The 21,865-nt window shown below is 39.5% G+C and overlaps 1 protein-coding gene and 1 long non-coding RNA gene across 3 annotated transcripts in view; one reads left to right on the top strand and one right to left on the bottom strand.

Moving 5' to 3' along the window:
• The window catches only part of LOC309705874, a 41,769-nt gene that overhangs the window by 7,049 nt on the left and 12,855 nt on the right, over positions 1-21,865 (bottom strand). The gene's annotated exons all lie outside the window — the stretch shown is intronic.
• On the top strand, positions 1,430-20,837 carry LOC309705200 (protein kinase C and casein kinase substrate in neurons protein 3). 2 transcript variants are annotated; one of them, XM_082530848.1, is made up of 10 exons: positions 1,430-1,675; positions 4,249-4,316; positions 10,465-10,621; positions 10,752-10,987; positions 13,037-13,192; positions 14,616-14,791; positions 15,531-15,651; positions 15,733-15,803; positions 15,901-15,980; positions 17,619-20,837. In XM_082530848.1, exons 2-10 carry the CDS (start codon positions 4,257-4,259, stop codon positions 17,726-17,728), a joined length of 1,167 nt encoding a protein of 388 aa, XP_082386974.1. In that variant the 5' UTR covers positions 1,430-1,675; positions 4,249-4,256; the 3' UTR covers positions 17,729-20,837. The 2 variants fall into 2 exon arrangements, with proteins under 2 accessions (XP_082386974.1, XP_082386975.1); XM_082530849.1 differs by lacking the exon at positions 1,430-1,675 and adding an exon at positions 1,879-2,111.

Raw genomic sequence — 21,865 nt, 5'->3', positions numbered from 1 at the left:
TTCTCTGGCTTCATCCCACAGTCCAAACACATGCATGGAGTTGGGCTATTTTTGAAATGTATTTGTTTGTAACTATTCCACATAGTGCACCTCACTTTTAAAGTCCCGATTTTCAGATATTTTAATGTATAAGTATTCTGAGCTTTTTTCTGCACAAAGTATTTTAAAATATTCCTCAAATACAAAAAAAAAAGTTTTAAATTAAAGTTAAAAAGGATGCATGGAAGAAACAGGCGATGTTACTGAGTCACCAGTTCATTTGCATTTTGGGATGAACATGATGCAAGGATAGTTGAAAACATGCCTGGAATTTAAAAGTATGATTTTGTGGTATTATTGAAACAAGAAAATTTGCTTTGTAAGAAGAAGAGACAAGGATTCCTAAATAAATGTGATTTAGTGTTTCAGTTTTTTTTGTTTTTTGTTTTTTTTTAACTCCATGTTGCAGATATGTGCAATACATCTTGCACAAGGGAAACAGCACATGATAAACACAAAACTTTAACACACTGGGTCCTTTTAATCACTAAAACATCTTGGCTTTTTGAGGGTTAAACATATGAAGTGTACATGGTGAATACAATTGTACTGTTTGAGTGGGATCTGACATCAGGTGTTGACATTTATGTCTATTATCATTTTAATGACAGGATCTCACGGTGTTGTCATGATATCTGTCTCCTATGCTTCCACATTTGATTATAGTACTCCCAGCATAGGATTACTGTCTCCTAACAGCAGGTTGCAGCTGTGTGTAAGCACTGCAATGTACAGCTGTCTAGTTATTTACATGGCATGTTCTGGCAAGGAGAAGTTTCATGAGTTCAGCACTGCACGGGGCTTTATGTCACCAAAAGCAGCATATGTGAGTGCGGGCAAGTTTTCGTTAGAGGGCTTTGCACTCAAACAGCTCTGCCTTTAACACATAAACATGCACATATGCACACTCACACACCGGATGTATCCTCCAGCTGTGGAAGCAGGCCTACCAAATGATCCCAAGGGAAAGTAGTGGGGAGCAAAAAGGGGGTTAAAGGCAAGCGCAGAGAGATGGAGTTTCCTTATCTGGCCATGCTGCTTTGTATTTCTTTTTAAAACTCTAAAAGGTGGTTACTAGGGTTATTAACTCCCAAACACACATGCCAAACATAAACTTTGGTTGGGTGACTCAGCTATTGTCTGACTCACTTAGAGATGCACACACACAGACACAAAGAAACACCTCAAACCAATGTTCTGCCACACTTCATTAACAGTGGTGTGAGGGAGGTAAAGTGACCAAATGAAAGGGAAAAAGACAAAGTAGATATTTGACGAAGAACAAGAGGAATACGCTTCCTGTAGCTGTTTTACTGAGAGAGGAGGAGAGAGAGAGTGAGAGACGTTGAGGGAGGGAGGCAAGAGGAGAAGGAGGAAGGGAGGGGGGGAAAAAGCCAACTCATCTGACACAAACAGTGGGCCAAAGAAAGGGGAAGAGCAGGAGCAACACTGTCCAACAGGGGTGGAAAAATCAAAGTTGGAGAGAGTGAGGAAGAGCATAAAGAAGACTAGACAGAGAGGGAAAGAGCCTGAGAGACTCCACACAGACTGGAGACGGGAAGAAAAAACTGTTTTAACTAGGCAAACAAAAGAAGAGAGCAGGGGGTGAATGAGAGAGGGGCCCCAGCGTTCAGAGGTAAGGAAACTATTAGCCTGCCATGGCTGAATGGATGCATTTCAGTGAGATCAGATGGAGTGACGGCGCTCCTATTTCTGCTCTGTGTTCAGTTGTTGCTATATATTTCCTCTATGCAATGCGTGTGTGTTGAGTTATGCATGACAGTGTGTGTTGAGTGTGTGTGCAAAAGTGCGTTCAGCATACAGGGGTGAGAGAGTTTGGTTGGATCAAAGCTCCAGATGGACTTGAACGGGCGGGCTCTGGGTTCAGCTGGTTGGGTTTTCAAGTGAAGAAGTTGGAGTTTTAGATCCACGAAGTCTGAGTTAATGCAAGATACTGATAATCAATCGCGAACCTTTTAGAATCGGGGGGAGCTAATTTTATATCTGACATGCACATATATTATACAAAGTCTGGAGGATTCATGGTGGATATAGATTTGTGCTTGTAGGCGGTAAGTAGTAGTATATTTTTTGTGTGAAAAAGCAACCACGTGATGCATAGTTTGTGGCTTATTTAAAGTCAGAAAGTAAGAAGTAATGGGGTATGCCTCACTAATACCACAGACGTCACAGTGAGCTAACTGGAAATGACACTAGGGATCACTTTATTTCATCTTTATATAAATATTTCTGGAGGTTTTTAAATCTTTAGGCCAGTCCCACATTTTTAGAGGATCTCAAAATCGATTTAAGGAGTTATGAAATCACTGTTGAAAGGCGTATGTCACTAACAAAACATTCCCAGTAGATACAGAGTTGCACGGCATACTTTTCTTTTCTTTTTTTTTTAAACACATAAACTGAAGCATAATGCTGATAAACCTGAGGAGAGACATACAAGTCAGTCACAGCTAACCCAGAATGGAGGTTAAAGATTTTACTTTCCTACCAGCTTATAAGGGATTTATACATAAATCTGCTATTACACAGACACAAGTAGTGTGGTTGCAACTCTAAAACGTAGTAAAAAGTATACCGTTTGTAGTAAACCGTGTAGTCACATTAATTAATATCATGACGGGAGCTACCCCACTCCCACATTTTATCTGGAAACTTGGTCATACAATGAGGAAAGCCAGAAAGCAAGAGGGAAAGGAAGTCAGGGTCAAACGGGTTAAAAGAGAGGGTATTCTTTATTTTCATGACCTCTTGCAGAGATCTGGGTTGCGTAATTTACAAGTCCTCAGTGGTGGTGATGAAGCAAACTGAGGCAGATTGAGGCCAGGAAGAGGCAGGACATTATTCTCTTAGCGGAGCATGTGATGCCCCGTGAACAGCAGGATGTTGAGGGAAGATCATTGAATCTAATTGTGAGCATAACGGAGCCATGAGGGGAGATGTCTGCAGGCAGGAAAAACAGGCCAGTCACGAAGGCTCTGTCAGGGTGGAGTTCAGCTTTTGGGTGCTTCGAGGATTTGAAGCAAAGCTGCTGTGTGCTTAAATATTTAACTGGAAAACTTTCTCTTTTTTTTGAGGTAGAACCACATGAACATAAAGTAACACTCAGCTAAGAGCATGATTACGTTCAAAGAAAGTGTGATGTTTATGGGTCAATATTAAATGAGCAAAGCGCGACTAGCATGGGAAGAAAATAAGTGTGTGATAGGATGTGCCGACCCTTAGCCCCTGTTTATTTTTGGATAGCTCATGTTTCAGAAGCTGGGAATGCTGGGAGAGGACAGTCCATGTCTGCTGGTGTTGTCAGAGCTTCTGCACTATCCCGGTCCTATTTAACGTGCACGTCAACTTCCAACGCTTAGATGGGCGTACAAAGCCTCCATATTTGATTCAGTCACTGTGTTACACCTGCTGTATAGTCTCACATGGGTCCTGACATGTGTTGAACTAGTTATTTATCTGAACAGATATGAAATGCCTTCATGTCATGGAGCCTAAAATAGCAGGAGAGAATTGATTTCCAACCCGGAGCACTTGTGCCAGTGGTGAATCATGTTGGTGCCAAGGGATTTATGGGAAGTGGTAATTTGATCAAATACATTATTATATAAAAGGGCTGATTTAATTTAGAGTTATGTCCACCCACTGAGCTATCACTAAGAGCACTGAAAAACACAACAAGGAGAAAGGGATAGCTAAATGCAGTAGACAGAGAAACAGTCCATCAAAAGTAACCAAGGAAATTGTTAAATAGATACATAAAAGTAAAAGATAAAGACTTGAAAACAGTGAATATGTAAAAATAACTACATTTAAAATAACAGAGTGGACTGGTAATTAGCTTAAATTAATATTTGCAGCTTAAATTTATAAAAGTAAAATCCCTGTTTTATCCAGTAGTTTATCGTGTAACCATTATAACAGTGGTGTTAGTGATGTCAGGTCTGTGGGGCATGTCTGATAAAACAAGAACTCAAGTATTAAATTTTATGAAGTATCTACATTTTGTACCTGAAAATAATTTTGGCTAAACGTGTCCCTTATTTCAAACATTTGTCCCAAATACTGAAGCTGCAACAATCTAAAGCCAATAAATGAAAGGTGATAATGGCAGCTACATAAAGATCACAGTGAAAGGCAGCATGATAGAAAATATAGTCCAAACTAATCAGATATTCTTTACTTTCTCAGAAAACAGGATGTCGACCTTGCCATCAGAAAACAGCCTTGAAGATGCCTACAATCGCAGCTTCTGGATGGTATGTGTACTCAGTGTGTGTGTGTGTGCGGGGCTCTGGCTTTGTGTGTTTACATGTTTATACCTTATGATGGGACAGGGAGATATACTACACAAGATAGCTCCCCCCCGTATCTCAAGTCTGAGCGAACATGCAGCCAAAACAGTCCAGAGTTTTGTCGTTCAGGCAACACAACTTTTTAAACAAGGCTGTGTTTTCATTTTTAAGTATGAATAGTTACTCTCCGAACCGCCTCGCAAGGATTTAACACAGCTCTCGCTGAAGGCTTTTGGCTCATTGACTTATTCTATGTGTTTGTCTGGACTGAGTCTGGGGACCAAATAAAAAATGTTTTTTTCCTATAAAAACTTAATGCTTTCACAGAAAGTTATTTTCTTTGTTTTTTTTGTGCTCTTTCTTTGCATGAGACTTAACAGAATAGTTTGATATATATACTTAATATCTTGCCACCAGCTAGCCTTAGAACTATGGGAGCCATTTCACTTCCTGTTGATCCCATTGTGGAACATAACTGGCCGAAATTCAGTCTCAGGAGCAGCAGTGACAGCCCGTATGTAGCAAATGAAAATACAGCTGAAATAATTCTATGCAGCTCCTTGTAGAGGAAAAAAAAAGAAACCTGAAATGCTTGCATTCTGCTAATACATCTTAATTTGTTTGTGAAGAATTTACATCAGGACCACAAAGATGAGACGAGCGTATCCTGGATTATCCTCCTTTCTAAAACAAAATGGATTTAATGTTTTATTCAGTACGGGCTGAAATCGCTGACTGAGCCCATAAACTTATCAGAAAAGTGTTTACAGAGATCAGCTCCGAGGACTGTCTTGCCATTGAATTATATGGGACACGAGGTCTTTCTGTAGCCACAGGTATCACCCCCTGGTGCACATGAAAAAAGAAATCAGGTTTACGCACTTTCAAGCTGGCTTCACTTTTCAGACCTTGAAGCTTTCTCCATTTTTTTTCTGTCTTTGGACGTGACACACTTTCTTAAGCACACATTTCCAAATGACAACTAAAACAGATGTTAGAAGTCAAGCCATAGCAGAAACTTCCACATGTATACACAAAGCAGCTGGCTGTGGTGATTGAAGGTGACTGCTATCAGGGGGTCTGCTGCTGCTTGATGAATAAATATAAATTGACTAGTGCTGTAAAGTATCTCATGGTGCCTCAGTGTTCCCAGTACTGACAGAAAGGCCTTACTTAGGGTTCTGGTTTGGCTGGTGCAGTTAAGCAGGTGTCTCTACCTTATGTCTGAAGTGCAGAAGCCTGAGTTTGAGTCCACTCTCTCTCCTCCTCTTTCCTTTCTACGCTTCCCTGCAAAACTGTCAAAATGAAATCTTAAGAAAGAAAGATATTAAGTTAAAAAATCATCTAAAAATGTAACTATATTTTCTGTTTCAAAACCTCCTCTCCAAAATGGGCTACACGTCCATCGGGATCCATTCAGTGCAAACTGTATCAAGAAGAAGTCTAAAAAGTTCTTGGTTATATTACATTGTTGCACTTATTCCACCAGCATCTCCAGATGTCGCTAATTAACATGTTTATTTAATCCATAAGAAAACAACAGTACGCTTAGGACACGCTGATATATTAATGATGGATGTGTCCCAGTCCCAGATCGTTTCTTTACCTGGTGCAGTGATAACGAGGCTGCAGGCTAAGTGCCGAGCTCATTTAACAGGCTGCAGCTTCACACTAAACAGAGACATCAGAGAGGTACAGAATAAAATCTGCAGCACAAAAGGAAAACAGGGATCAAGTTTAGACCTTCTGCTGCATTTTTATATACAATACAAAAGTGGCTTTTATTTCACAGCACCAACATAGACAGAATGAGAAAAATAAACAGTCTGTAGAACAGACCTGTTTCCACAAACATAAAAGATAAATCCTAAGCATTATCTCTCTCACCGAAGCCTAAATGTACACACAGCATATCGGCCATATACCCATCTCTGTGAACTACCGTACACTCTGTTTACCAGTCATAGCCCAGTTTTGCCACCATATTTTAAGGCTGTAAACATTTCAGAGTGCCTGACTGTCTAATTTGAGTGTGCTGCCGCTTTAATATTGGCTTTGTCTGCTATTGGCCTCAATTGGCTGCCCCACTTTCATCTCTCCCCTCCTGTAATTTGGAAGCCTCCTGTTGTGCTGGATGTGTTTCCAGGCCAGTTCCCGTCTGTGTCATCCTGCCGCCGTGCTCAAAGGCTGCCTGCCTGTCATTATACTGCAAACTTCAGCATTTCGGTTTTGCATTGGCAAAGCCACCTCAACTTTATACATAGTGATAACAGTCTCTGGACCCAGTGCATGTCCCTTTTAAAACATTAATGCCACAGTTATATAAAGGGATTATATATGCTATTATATGCTTTGTTATATTAAATAAGGGCATTCTGTGACACCTGCATGTCTGCTACTAAAGTAAAAATGCGATTATCACATATTTCAAACACATTTTCACTTGTTTTCAAGTAGAAAACTAAAGATTTAAGAGTTTGATTTGTAACAGACTTTCTTTTCCTTTCTAGAACAAACATTTTTGACTCGCTTTCCCTGAATCTGTCATCTGCTCTTTGCTTGAGTTGCGGTAAAGTCACTTTGGAGTATAGTCTGGAAATGTTTCTTTTATGCCATTTCATCTTTTATTAATAGTTTTACTGCCGTTGCTTTCACTACCTTTTACTTATTATACATTTACTTTAAAACTTTATCACAGCTACGAAGCATCAGAGCAGCATCTACTGTGGTACTGCTACACTACTACCAGCTAATACTTTAACTTGACACACATATGCAGGTTGTGAAACATAAAATCTGGAACATGTCAATTTCATCATCCCATCCATTCATCTACATTTAAGACTAATGCAGTTCTATAATGAAAACTCGCCAGGCTTTTAACAGTTTGAATGCGATCATTTATTTATATGAGAGGTAATTTTTTTTCAGCAGAAGTCTTTAGTCATTTCCTTCGATACCGCTTTTGTTGCTTGGACTGATTCTCTAGTAGCGGATTTGCATCTGCCTCGCTTATTGGCCAACTGGGTCTCTGCAGCGTTGCCGCTGGCCTCAAACTGGATTCCTCAGCTGTTTCTGCTTAATTCGCAGACGAGTGAGGAAAGTCAGTGCAAACCACAACAGAGGCAAAAAGAAAGGAAGGATAGAGGAGGAAGGAGGAGGGCGCTTGTGTGAAACACTCCTCGTGATTAAAGCATTTAAAACTACAGTGTTTCATTAAAGGCACACTGAGGGCTCTGATTGCTTTTTTTGAAGGGTGTTAATACAGACAATGAAAAACTTTTACATTCAGGGTCTTTGTCCTTCTACGTGCAGCACTCTTTAAAGCACTCTAAACTACACTTGAACAGAAACATTAAAATGCAGGATTAGTAAACAAATCATTTGCAATTAGAATGAAAAAGAGATATATGTATGATATATGAAAAATATGAGTTAAGAAAAATGTCACATTATAATAAAGATGCATCGGTTGATTGCTTTAGTTACCTGAAGCACAAAACTGCATATTTGTTTAATGTTTGCTGCTAGCACTACTTTTCACAAACAACAACTGACCTTTCTGTTGTCCCTGCATTTAATTAACTACTAATTAAGAGTCCCATTACAGACTTTGGACATTGCAAGAAAAGGCTGTTGTTGTAACTCTAGAGGCTTATCATCTTACACTGAATTTGCCAAAGAAAATAAGTAAAGAAGCGTATTCTGTGTTACAGTATCCAAAAGTATATGACGCACTGAAAGCACGCAGACAGTTTTACTATAGTCTCTTGGAGCTATCCAAGTAAGCCATGTCTGTGATCCAACACGTACAAAACCCGTAACCAGAGCCCCAATATTGAGGTTATTAGTTACATGTGTGTTTGACAGGTAAAACATTGGCTTTAGGGACGTCTTGTTCACTCATGTCTTTTTTTTTTGTGGTATTTACATCAACTATATTGCCTCAAGTAATTTAAAACAGCATGGCGAACAATCACACTGAAGCAGCTGTCTAAATGTGTCAGTGACAACCAGATAGAGTCTGACAGAAAGTGAAAAAGAGAGTAGGAGTCAGTGCTGAGAAGGAGCTGATGACAGCTGCCAGGAAAATTGCAGAGATTTCCAAATTCCACATCCACAAACAACACACTTGCTTCAGAGATGTTATTACATTTAGGGCCCTGCCTCTGCTGCTCTCTTGTCCTCACTCTGTCTGGCTTTTTATGGACGGGCTTCGACCGCGCCTCACACTATGGCCGGCATTTGTGCTACCAGCGGAAACTCAGTGCCAGTGAAGTGTCACTCGTGGCACGTGGGAGGATTAGCCTTACATTGCTGCTGCAGCGTCACAGCTATGGAAGGACTATGATGGAAGGGTAGCATTTCTACCTTAATATTTTTGTCTTTTGTACTACAAAACAAAGGAATACTAAACATTCAAGAAGTCACGCTTATGTGGACTTTCAGTTTCATAGGGGATGCTTTCACTTACTGAATCCAACATTTTGATTTCATGCATTAAACAGCAGCAAGAGTCTCATGTAGCAGTCATCATCTGGTCAGACAGTTTTCCATACATTATTTGTGAAAAGTAAAATAAAATTCAGTTTTCTTTTCATGTTGGTATTTTATTAAGAAGCATGTGGAAATAATTATTTTAGCTGTTTAGCTCAATTCACTCTTATCCTTGGTAGCACCCTCTGCTGTACCCCAGATTTAACTGCAGCCAACGTCTGCACAACACGATTAACAGGAAGACGGTAATGGGTGTATTTCATTTAGCTGTGGTACTGTGCATTATTCAGTGGAACTTAGTAAGACGTCATTATGACAATGATTTAGAGGATCATTTAGAGAAACACACACAAGTAAATGAAATCAATACTATATATATTTACTATACATATGTAGAGTGAATGTGTGCAGCTGGAGTCTGCTTAGCATTGCAGAAAGCTGAAGCAACTGACAGCAAACCTCCAGAAAGTTACAGTTTCTGGCTAACAAATATTCTGGCACAAAACCATTAAAACAAATCATTGTTTTAAACACAAAATGTAATTAGTGAGCTTTTGATGAGCTTTAGATGTGTTGGAGGCTTTGTTTAAAGCATGGCTTTAAACAAAGCCAAGCTTTGTTTGCAGTTCCTGAGAGCAGTCATATATTAAGGGAACAGTTAAGAGAGGGCTCAATCTTCTCACCTCTCTCTCAATGAGCTTCCACAGTATTGCAATCAAATCTCATTTTGAGTATAGATTATTAGTTGTTGCCAGGAAAATTGCTTCTGATATGTTAGTAGTGTGCAGTAAGGTTTGAACATGCAGGATCCACGGCTCCATTCAAGGGTTTGAGGGTTTAAACTGTACTAAATGTAGTTAAACAGTTACCCTTAAAATATGTGGCAAATTTATTTACAATTTAGACGAAGATTTGAATTCCCTTTTCTTGAGGACAAAATGACTTGCTGTTCAAACCTTCTGTTTACGAGGGGCAGCCAATCAGAAGACGGCTAGGTTAAAGGAAAGGGGGTGGACACAAGATTAACTGAGGGTCTGCACCAAGATCCATCATAGGTTAAATAAGGATTATTTTAAACTGTGACACATACTAAGCTACTCTAGTAGAGCCCGAGATTAAAAACATGGCGCTGGAAATGACCATAATAGGTCTGCTTTGAGTAATCTAAACAACAAAACTGAGTTACTATAAAAAACGAAGCTTCAGGCAGCGAATATTTGCCCTAATATTTCTACTTATAATATTAGTCTATTTTTAATATGTTACTAGTATTACAAATTAGAAGCAGTAGTAGTAACAAGCAACAGTAGCAGTGTGCTTGTAATACCAGTTGGAGTAATCTTTTTGTTTGTGTTATTCAGTTTTGGGTCTCCATATTTCCAAGAATACACCGAACAAATGTACCGTTTTGGATTCTCTGGCACTGAAATAATAAAACTAAAGAAAAGAAACTGAATCACTGAACACTGGAACATTTTTTGTTAACTTCTAACTTTTTAAAGCCAAAAAATTAAAAGACTTAGAGTTTAAAGCATCAAATCAATTTAACCTTCCATCCACTTCATGTGTTTATGATGTGGAAAGCAAATCTTCCTCTCTCTTTGTGTCCTGGCAGCCTGGGAACTATCAGCGCACTGCGAAGCGAACAGAAGATGCTTTCCAGGCCTGTAATGACATAGTGGCATGTTTCCAAGAGAGAGCGCGCGTGGAGAGGCAGTACGCCCAGCAGCTCAGTGAATGGAGCAACAAGTGGAAGCCGGTGGTGGACTCTAGTAAGATCAGTAACCGCAACACATAATGAACGTGGAAATGATCTTATTTCTAAATCATGTCCCAATTATTACTGAAATACAACAGTAATTTTAATGGTGTGTCATCTTCTTCTCCTCCTCCCTCCCTCAGGTCCTCTATATGGCTCTCTTATGAAGGCTTGGCAGTGTTTTCTGTCCTCCGCCGACAGGCTTGCCGCCCTACACGCCACCATCTGTCGCTCCCTGGTGTCGGAGGATGGGGACCGGGTCAGGACCTGGCAGAAGGACACCTTCCACAAGAAGTTATTTGGGGGTTTCAAGGAGTCCCACGACATTGAGACGGGGTTTGCACGTGCTCAGAAGCCGTGGGCCAAACAACTTAAAAAGGTCAGATTTTTCCAGATTTGTTTATGGTAGTTACACATCGTCATATTAATTAAAAGCTTTTGTCTGATCTCAGGCACTGAGCTGTGTACAAAGATATAAAATGCCACGTTAAAGTTAGTTTAGTATGTTGTGAAGCAATAAATTACATACTGAGGCAGCCACTAAAGTACAGTTTGTCTTGGCGCTTGTGGCAGCTGTTATTTGTCACACTGCTTTGATTGGGATAATCTTTGAACAATATGTTCTTATTTTTCTTTTTTCTGCACACATGCTTTTTGCCTCTTTGAGCACTTTGTTTTAGAAGCAGTTTCAAAACGTACAGTATTATTTTACATTTAATTAAGCATTTCCCAAATTCAGTCTTAAAAAATAAAGAATTTGTTTTTACTGATATGTAAATTAACAATAAACTTGCAGCCTGGAGGCTTTTGAAGACCGCTACCATCTTACTCACTCACTCACATTTTTACTTAATCAACATTTTGACCATTTGGCTGTAGCTCAGGTGGCAGAGCCGATCAGCCACTAACCAGAAGGTCGGTGGTTCGATCGTAGGCTGCTCCTTGTCTGCATGCCAAATATCCTTGGGCAAGATACTAACCCCACGTTGCTCTCCGAAGCATCCATCGGAGTGCGAATGTGTATGAATGTTACTTAGAAAGCATCTAGAAAAATGTGCTGGTGTGAATGGGTGAATGCACAAGTTGTGTGAAGCGCTTTGAGTGCTCAGAAGAGTAGAAAAGCGCTATATAAGAACCAGTTCATTTACCATTTTGAAATTATTTCTCATTTAATGAAATCTTTAATGAAATAAGCTTCACCGATGCAATATTTTCCTTCCTGATTTTGAGAGATAAAAGTGGAGTGTAGTTCTCGCGCTCCAGCAGCAATACACCTGTTCCTAAAGAAAAACGTAGCTAATATTTTTTTTTCAATTTAATTTAGTTTTTCTAGTGGTTAAAACCCCAAAGTGATCAGAGAGGTTGAAGTCATGTGTTTTTGTTTTAGATTTCTAAAGATTTAGCAACCACATTAGCTTCATTTATCAGACCTGAGAGGCTACGCACATGTTTTATTAGCAGTGTAACTGTTGATAATATATAAAATGAGGATGTAGCCATCTTGAGATTACACATTGGTTTTGAACTCTGCATTTTGAAGCCATAATGTCAGCTGCCATGTTGTTGTTGCACTTTATATGAGTAAAAGGATGCTAAGTAATCAGTGAATGCTAGCATGTTTGGTTCGCAAGTTGCATTCATAAACTGATAAACTACCCAGGTGCAACACACACTAGTTGAACATTTTAACATGGAAGTCTGTGGAGATTCACTCACTCTCGTGAAGCCAGCCTCAAGTGGTCACCAGAGGAACTACAGTTTTTGCTACTTCCTGCTTAACTTCATTTTGCTTAGCTTCTCTGGAGGTTTACTCTGGAGTCTAACTTAGTGCTAGTGGAGTCCATGTAAAGTCTCTGTAACCACTAGAGGGCATCAATACATCTTTTATATACAGTCCATGGCTTCACAGCTCCACTCCAGACAGCTCTGGTCATCATGACATTTTAATGTTCGCTTCTGGGAGCCTTTTCTCTGTGACATTCCCAAGCCTTATTTTGTGCCAGTGCCAGAAACCCAGTTCTCAAGAGTGTTTGTGTTCTGATGCAATGAGCCACTTGAATCTGTACCTTACAGTGAAATGAGAGCAGCAAGGGACATGCATCAAAAATATAATTTTGCCTCAAAAGACGAGCCCTTAGGGGATCAATTTTTCATATATACTAGAAGTGACTGTGGCATCGCAGATGGTTTCTCATTAAGTAAATGGCCTCAATTCAAATACTATATTTAGAAAACAGGAAGCTAATGCACTGCTATTTCAAAATGAATTTATTCAGTAATGTGCTTTTCAGAGTCAGGTGCATCTTAGCTTAAGTGCCTCTGAAGTGCCTGTAAGTGAATTGGTGTTAGTGTAATCGGTGTATTTCTATCCCTATCTATTGTGCATTGACTCCATATAGTCAGTCTGTGCTTTGGTTTGCATCCACAGCTGGATAAAGCAAGAAGAGCATACCATAAAGTGAGCCGTAAAGAGCAGGTAGCCAGAGAGCGAGAGGCACACGCTCAGGGAAACCCGGACGTCTCCATAGACAAACAGAAGAAGATCCAGGAGGAGAGAGAAGTGGCTCAACAGGAGGCCGAGAAGGTGCACACCACATGTCACTGCTTTCTTATTTTTTTCCTTATTTTTTTCATTTTGTTTTCTTGAACTTTCTGTAAGTTTTGTCTTACGTGCACTGTGGAGTTTCTGGCCACGGAGCATTAAAAAAAAATACTATTGCATAATTATTAATTAATTAAAACAGGTGAAGCATGAATGATGAGTTAAGGAATCTCACTTTGGAACATGAGTAGATCCGTACCTTACCACTGATGCTCGGTGGAAGGGTGCCTGTTACAATCCTGGTTTACCAGGAGAAAGGGGAGTGACATTAATAAATCACAGGGAAAAGGTTTAGTGACTGTTAAGTAGGTTATTGTGTTCCTTTATGGTTTTAAACTAATAAATCAGAGGGCATGTGGATGCAACTCCACATGCTAAGTATGTAATATCTGTATTCTAGTTATCAAAAGCAAAGAAATTAATTACACGTCTTACTAGCCTGTCCAAAGCAAACGTTAGAGAGAAAAGAAAGACCCTTATTACTAGTATTTCTAATAAAAGGAATCTAACTGTGTGGTGAACAATAAGTAGAAGTACTGTTACCTTTCCTAATTTACAAATCCCCCAAGTGGAGAGCAAAACAAGCAGGTTGATGAATCAGAACCTAGCAGGCGTAAACCCTTCACTATAAATTACGTGACCAAAGTACAAGTAACCATTCCAAACATGGAAAAGACTGCTCCCTGGCCTGACAGCCCCTTTTAAAGCAGCTGCAATAATTAGCCCCGCTGCGGTTGGAGTACGGCGCCAGATGAATCAAAGTGGCAGCAGGTAAAACACAGAAGGAGCAAACAATTGAGGAAGGCAGGATGACGGACAGGTGCCAGCACCAATCAGCAGCATAGTTAGTCTCCAGAGTAGTGCAGAAAACAGTCAAATTATACAAACGGGACAGAGTGGAGCGACCAAGGAGTGCAAGAGTGCTGGAAATGTTTCGTGTGGTTTAAATCAGTCATCTTCATATCCTCTCACAAGTTTATGACGTGGTTTCTGCTGTTGTACTGTAATAATGTCTACTTCACAGGAAACCTGTGATGTCAGCACTGGGGTGAAGCGTTATATCAAGTTAAAATTCATTACCAGTTGTGACTGCATAGTCTATGGGAGGTTAAATGTTGCAATTTTTTGCTTTGTTAATATTTTTATATCAGTTAATCACCTGACTGAACCTGGTGAAATCATTTTGAAATGGTTTTGTTTATCTTGGCGAGCTAGCTTCAGTTTATCAAAGTTTTTTCTTAGAAGACTGTTGTTGAAGTTCTTTGTTTCGCATGTTTTTAGTGGGATGAAATGTTTTGTGTAAGACATTTGACACACATTTAATACAATTTTTGTTTTGCTTTTTTGACAGTTAGATTTCCACCGCTCAAGTTTTATTTGCCAATTTGGTTTGAAATACTTTCAGGTCCGTGCCCGCTACGAGAAGGTCCTGGAGGAGGTGAACAACTATGCTCCTCGCTACATGGAGGAGATGGAGTCCGTCTTTGACCAATCACAGGAGGAGGAGCGCAAGAGGATTGTATTTCTCAAACAGGCTTTCCTCTCCATCCACAAACACCTGGACATTACCAACAATGAGAGGTGAAGCACGGTGCTTTGTACGTGTGCGGTGTTGAGAAAAGGTGCTGCTGCCGCTGCTGATTAGAGGATTGATGTATTTGATTAAACAAGTAGCACAGATTCGTCTTATGTGTGAACCCTGCAGCTTGTGTCGGGCTGTCTTTAGAGTTAAGTATGTTGAAATCAATAATTTGACTTAATTTACCTCTAATTAAAAGCTATACCACTACATATTAGCACATCACCGACTCTCTTCTACTCTGATGAAGGAAATACTGGATACGATGGCAACTTAATTACTTTATAAAAATGAGCCAAAGCCACAGGGAGAGGAGAGAAATTATATACACTATTAATCTGCTTAATTTGGGGGGAACACTTAACTTAAAGTGTCCCGGATTGCAGTGTAAGTGAATTAAGTATGTTTTTAATTATATAATCATCAGTATCCAGAGTACACATAAAATTTGTAACATATATTCCAGATCATTGGGTTTCTTATAGCATGGTGTTTATTAAGTACTATGAGACATACTATACCTAAAGGACACAGGGTATTTCCAGCAGTGTGAACCTCTCTGAAGCTAAATGTGAGAAAAGAGCTGTGGAAAATATCCAAAATTCACACGAGACAGCACGACTGTTTTTGATAAGTAGGACTATTAGAGGAGAGATGATCTCTTCCAGCAAAATTTTAGGAACGGATCAGCATAGATTAAAATCAAATTTGAGATTTTTGTGTTTATCTCTCGGCATTTAGTGTGCGGGCCGTGTACAATGAGCTCCACAACACACTGATGGCCATCGATGAGCAAGAGGACCTTCGTTGGTGGAAAAACACCCACGGCCCGGGCATGCCAACTGACTGGCCTCACTTCCAGGTATTTCCCTTTATTTTCCAGCATTTTAAGTTTAACTCTGTGCACTTTATTTTAGTTACTTATATTCCAATGTTTTTTCAGGAATGGACACCTGAAAAGAAAAGCAAAAAAGGGAAAAAAGAAGTGGAAAAATCAGGAACAATAGAGAAGAGGTGAGGATATTATTCCGAACGGGAACTGTTAATGTTGTCTAGCTTTTTTTGAAGCAATCAAAGATTAATCTCTTTCTTCTCTTTTTTCCACTGACAGCGTGATGATCGGGGGAGTGAAAGTAAGAGCTCTGTATGATTACGTCGGCCAGGAGACAGATGAGCTGTCCTTTAAAGCAGGTAAACACTGCAAGATGAATGACGTCACTGTGAACTCAGCCGCGTCTCTGTATATTCATATTTTGAAGCCTCAGATTTGGCTTTAAGGCTGCAGTCATGTTTTTGGAGCTAGAATGTGGACCATATTTGGAGGAGAGGGCGCAGAGCTCACATAAATACTTTCCTGCCTAGTGTATGGGCTCAGTCACACATTCTGGCTCACACTGAATACAAAATTAAGTCCATACCATATTTCAAAGTGGAGGATTAGCTGTCGTATGAAACCGCACACTCATTGGCTCGCAAACTTTCAATTCCAATGGGGTAGCCAGTCAGAACTGACCCTCTGTTAGGTTTTTGCATCCTATATGGTCAACAGCAGAAAAGCTTTTCTCAGTGACCTGAAGCTGTCATTCAAAGAGGCCACATTGCTACATTAATGTCGAGTCAAGCCATTTATTTGTACTGTACATCAAAAAAAATAACCGGTAACAATCCAAGTATACAAAAGTATATGAAATATACAGAGACCAGCAGTGCCGACGTATTTTGGTCTCAATGTTTTAAGTTGATTTTAAGTTTTTAGATTCTTTTTCTCACAGTTTTTGATTATTGTTGGGTTCCTGTTTCACATCTTTATTATCCTAGTATAGTGCGCCTTATTTGGTTCCTGTTTCTAGTTCACGATCATTCTGGTAATGAGTTTCAGCATTGTTTTGTTTCATGTCTTGGTTGCTATTCGTTGCAGTTATACTTCGCAGTTCCTTCCTCTATCTCATCTTTCTGTTAGTGTCTGCACCACATTTTTCAGGTCTGGTCTGATTTTAGTGTGTCTTTTGGTTGTTTTCTTTTTATATGTTGAAGGCTGTGTTCCTTTCATGCCTTGCATTATTTTTACTTTTTCCTTTAGTGATTCTTTTCATCTGTGTCTCAATCCCAAGGGTCTTCCTCTTTTTTTTTTTTTTGTTACTCTTTAAGTTTTCCCAGATTATTTGATAGCTTTTGTACATTTTGATTAGTTGCCCTTATTTACCCATCTTGCCTTCTCTGAACTTTAGTATATCAGCTTGAAAATAAAGCTAGAAACATATTTATGTATCGATTGCAACTTTATCGGTGAATCTTTGGGTATTAGCTTTTGAAGGCTGCCTCAAGTGGCCGTTAGAGAAACTGCACTTTGGTGCCTTACTTGCTGAAAGCAGCTTTATTTCAAATGTACTACGACTATTATTACATGAAATTACTAAGCAGAATGGTTTGAATCATTGATTTTACAGTTAAATAAAATATATGTTTAAACTGTTATAGGCTCTTTTTTATGGTTGCTGGCCTGACAAAACAAATAAGGGTTATAAGGCTTCGCTCACCCCAACTGTTTGCAGAAGACGGCCGCCCCTCCCTGAGCCTGGTTCTGCCAGAGGTTTCTTCCTGTTAAAAAAGGAGTTTTTCCTTCCCACTGTCGCCAAAGTGCTCATATGGGGTCATATGATTTTTGGGTTTTTCCTCTGTATGTGTTATTGTAGGGTCTACCTTACAATATAAAGCACCTTGAGGTGACTGTTATATATAAATAATATTGAATTGAATTGATGTTTAAAAAAATGTTGCAATAGTTTTAAAAAACAAATACAGAAATTAATTTTCTCTTCCTCCCTCCAGGTGAAGAGTTTCTAAAGATCGAGGATGAGGATGACCAAGGATGGTGTCGAGGGAAGAAGGATGATGGGTGGGAGGGGCTTTACCCAGCCAACTACGTGGAGGTGGTGTAGTTACCTGAATGTGAAAGATCTTTGTTATATCAAATACCACATGACAGCCTGAGTAAATATATAAACATCTAAAAAACACAAAATCAGTGCTGTAAAAGTCCACATAAAGTAGCTGTTAGCCAAAGAAGCGTGTCAGCACAAGACGATGGAGATTTTGACATACAGAGATTTTTAAAAGTGCCCAGGTTTGTAATCTCTTGAAGGACTTTTGATATATGTTTTAATATACACACTATGCATAGACCACTTGTATTGAAGCCATATAAATAAACAATGCTTTAATGTAAAGAAAGAAATAACATGCTGGAGTATAACGGTACACAGTTATTTGGTGCTGGAGTCAGTGGTGTAGCCAGAACATTTTAAAGGGGTGGCCAAGCTAAGACCATTACATCCATCGTCACATGGATTTTTATTTTTCCTGCATGGAAAATCACTGCAGGTCAGAGAATGTATGAGTATGTTTGTACATAGCCCTTTAATAGGTGTCATTATTGGTTATGTGGGGTGGCCACAGGGCTAGTCTACAGCAGCCATCTCCTGCCACCCCTTGGCTTATCCCTTGAATAAAATGTGTGTGGGACTGCTATTTTCTTTAAGCTGTTTTTAAGCCTCGTGCAATTAAAATGCTCACAAAGCCTCACAATATATGAAGAAAGCGTTGCTAAAACTGTGATTATAATTATTCCGAAGCAGCCGTACAGTTGGAGTCAGCCTAATAGATGCAGAAAGCCATGTCGACTGTATTTCTCTTCTGTTTTTGTGGTTTAAAGGAACAGAAAGTCATTAGGAATCCTGTATAACCCTCAGTTAGCCAACAGTGAAGCTGTTTTACCCACACCAGCATCCACTCACACCCCACAAAGTCCAATGCTGTCTTAGTTCATACCGAGTTGACTTAAATCAGCTTTCATCACTATTTTCCTATTAAGAATTTATTGCTTGACTATTTGTATGCGAAAGAGATTGAACCCAATGGCAAACCCAGAAGAGAATCCAGAGAATATTCAAGCAACTCTTAATATTTCACCTCGCTGGTTTTACTCTTTCGGGCTCACAGCTTTACAGTTTTGGTTCACTCTTACTCAAGCTGAGAAAATGCTCTTAAAATCCACTCAATGTGACCTTAGCAGCACCAGCTACAGCAGACAAACAGACACACCAAATATTTCCAACAAGGCTAAAAACACAACTAAATGTTTTTATATTGCTTCAAATGTGTTTATCAATTTGCAGCTGTTCATCATTTTGAAATTCTTATTGCTTGTCCTTTTCTGCCCAGCCTCTGCATCAGTGAGGGAAATGCTTGCAGTCAGGGTTGCCATATACTCTTTGTGAAGGCAACACGATCACTACTAGTTTGTTTCCACTGACCCCAATCAGTCAGTCCAAGTTTAACACCCTGCGCTGGAATGACACTGCAGTTTAAGAAACAGTTTATGGTGTAATATTTCTTCACCAGTATTGTACCTGCTAAACTGAACCAGTAACTGTTAGAGGTCTGTTAACACGTATTACATTAAAAACAAGCAGGTATATTAAACTGCAGGTTATTATAAAACACACTTATTTTTCACGCCTTGTTACAAAATATGATGAAGGCTGAAAAACAGATTTAATAACACGCTGACATAAACAACAAAACTTCCTAGCTGGGCCTTGTTAGCATACATTGCATTCTATTTTTACACACTCCCTAAATTTTGTATTCCTACGCTTTGTTATTCATTATCACTCACACAGCATATAAACAGGACAGCTTTACAGTCATTAGAAGCCATATTTTGGGATAGTGGGTCAGCCAGTGGCTTGTGGGCTTTCACAAAAGACATTGTGCACGGCTGGGCCCGAGCTATTTTAGCAACTAAAATGTCTGAGTGGGGTTATTTAATACCCCGTTATGTTTATTCAGGACTACTTCATTTCTATTTGTGTTTGTTATACCTGCTTATTCCTCTACTTGTGATAGATTTTCCAGTGTTAACACGAGCTGTTTTCATTGTCACTTTGGGCATTAAGTATCTGCAAAGAACATCGCAATGTAGATTTAAACAAAAACCTGCAATGGATTGGAATGGAAATCATGGATTGCAGGGATCATACATATGACTTCACACAACTATCAGTTACCTCTTGCACATCAGTGTGCCACCTCATGTAAAACACCATAAGACTGTGGGAGAGGTTCAGTTCAGCTTTATCATATATCGCCAAATCACAACAAATTCCCCTTTTTATTTTGTAAGATAAAGACCCGACTATGGTACAGAGGTGAAAGTTCATTATAGGAAACATTTTAGCAGATAAACATACACAACTTCAAACAGATACAAATGTAAAGATCTGTAGAGCAATTGAGAGAACAGAAAACTGCCCAACTAGCTATGTGATCCAACCTGCATACAAGAAGTAAATCTGTTTCCAAGAAAGCCTTTTTTCACCTCACCTGCCTGCTGCTGGCTGCCTGCCTCATTTTTAAGTTCAAATTTGTTCAACTCTGCAGCACAAGTAATCGAAAATATTAGGTTTAGATGTGAAAGCGCCTTTGCACTGAACCTCGGAGTCCCCTCCTGGTTAGAAGGCCTTTCAAAGTTTAGCAACTCTATCACGAAAATCATAAATGAGGTGCATGCAGGGCTTTGAAGATCAAAGAGTGCTTAAAGATGAAGTCCATTCATAATTTAAAAATTTTGATGTTGCACCTTTAGTTAAAGGTGCAACATCCAGGTGAGCCCTATTATCTGTCATTATGGTTCACAATGATCTTTGCTATGGGACTAAAGTCATTAAAGCATCGAGTTGCTTTTAGAAAAGGAGAAAATGTCATGGGGAATAGTAATATTTCTTAGCATGTCACACTGTTCCTTCTGGGTAACTCCTGGGGAACAGTTAGTCTTTCTGTCTGTCTGTAATATCTAATCTTCTGTTATTAGATTGTAACTATCACAGAGAGCATCTTTACCAAAGTGAGGAACGTGCTGGGTTTGCCTATTATAGTATCTCTATATGTGCTGTTGCTGTGTGTCATTCTTTGTCATGTAAATGTATGACCTTTCAAATCCCCTGTCTTTTTAAAATAAAAACCGAACCTGTTACACAAACAAAAGAAGCGTTATTAGATGTGGGATGGAAAGTGTGTGTTGTGTGAGACAGAGAAAAAGAGTCATTAGTGTGTGTGTGTGTTATGAATCACTATGACATCACCCCCTGGAGTCCCACAGTCCTCCCTGTGGATGTTATTACATGTACACACACACACACACTCACACACACTCACACACACACACACACACACACACACACACACACACACACACACACACACACACACACAGTCATTTTTAAGTCTTGTGTCCATGTCAAGAGAGCTGTGTCCAGGTCAAACGCTGCTCTTTATCTCGATGACTCCTCTGCAGCGTCAGATGTATTCTTACATCAGCTCATGGCCGCCAGCCAAGAAAACTACCTCACCCTGATGTTTATGTTTAAGCTGGCCAATAGCAAAACGTGAAAATGATAAGACTGAGCATTGTTACACTCCTCACTCTCACACTGTTTTGCCTTGAATACAAGCAGGGGAGGATAGTGGCACGTCTGTTTCCATAGCAGTAATGGAGATAATGATGTCACCCTAGTAGGAATTTCCTTCTGCGTTCATACCTGATGACAGTTTGGTTGCTTGCAGCAAATACACACTGATCTTTAGTCACGGACGATCTCACATGAGCTCTGACACTCTTTTTCTACAGTTTGCCAGTGCTTTTTGAAATGGTACAAACTTCAAATAAAACCAAGCATAAGGTATGCTGAAAAGGGCTGTGATGGATTTCATCTGGGATTTTGATAGTCACAGAAAAGCAGCTGCATTAGCAAACAAAAGGCATGAGTAGAAGAAAGTCTTCAAAGCTCCAATCTTGTTTTAATTTGGCATTTGGGCGCAGCAAAAAGAAGCTGTGAACACTGACAGACTGGTAATCTGATGCTAAACACTTTGTTTGCAGCAGCTACAGTCCAAGATCATTATTCATTCATTTTAATAGCCACTTGATGAATGTAACTCAAGCATTTGTTTTCTTTTCCACAAGCTAGTGAGGAGAGACAAACAGGCTGTAGAGCCTCTATGTACTCAAATGTTCA

This window comes from Aulonocara stuartgranti (assembly GCF_965226115.1).
Source record: "Aulonocara stuartgranti genome assembly, chromosome: 4".
Taxonomy (NCBI): domain Eukaryota; kingdom Metazoa; phylum Chordata; class Actinopteri; order Cichliformes; family Cichlidae; genus Aulonocara; species Aulonocara stuartgranti.
The sequence above is the reverse complement of the archived record's forward strand: the minus strand, read 5'-3'. Positions and strand labels throughout refer to the sequence as shown.

Excerpts from the sequence above, each read along its gene's own strand:
- LOC309705200 (XM_082530848.1), top strand. The coding sequence starts at position 4,257 with ATGTCGACCTTGCCATCAGAAAACAGCCTTGAAGATGCCTACAATCGC. Across the intron at positions 4,317-10,464 it reads ACAATCGCAGCTTCTGGATG|CCTGGGAACTATCAGCGCAC; the intron begins GTATGTGTACTC and ends GTGTCCTGGCAG. Across the intron at positions 15,981-17,618 it reads TGAGCTGTCCTTTAAAGCAG|GTGAAGAGTTTCTAAAGATC; the intron begins GTAAACACTGCA and ends TCCTCCCTCCAG.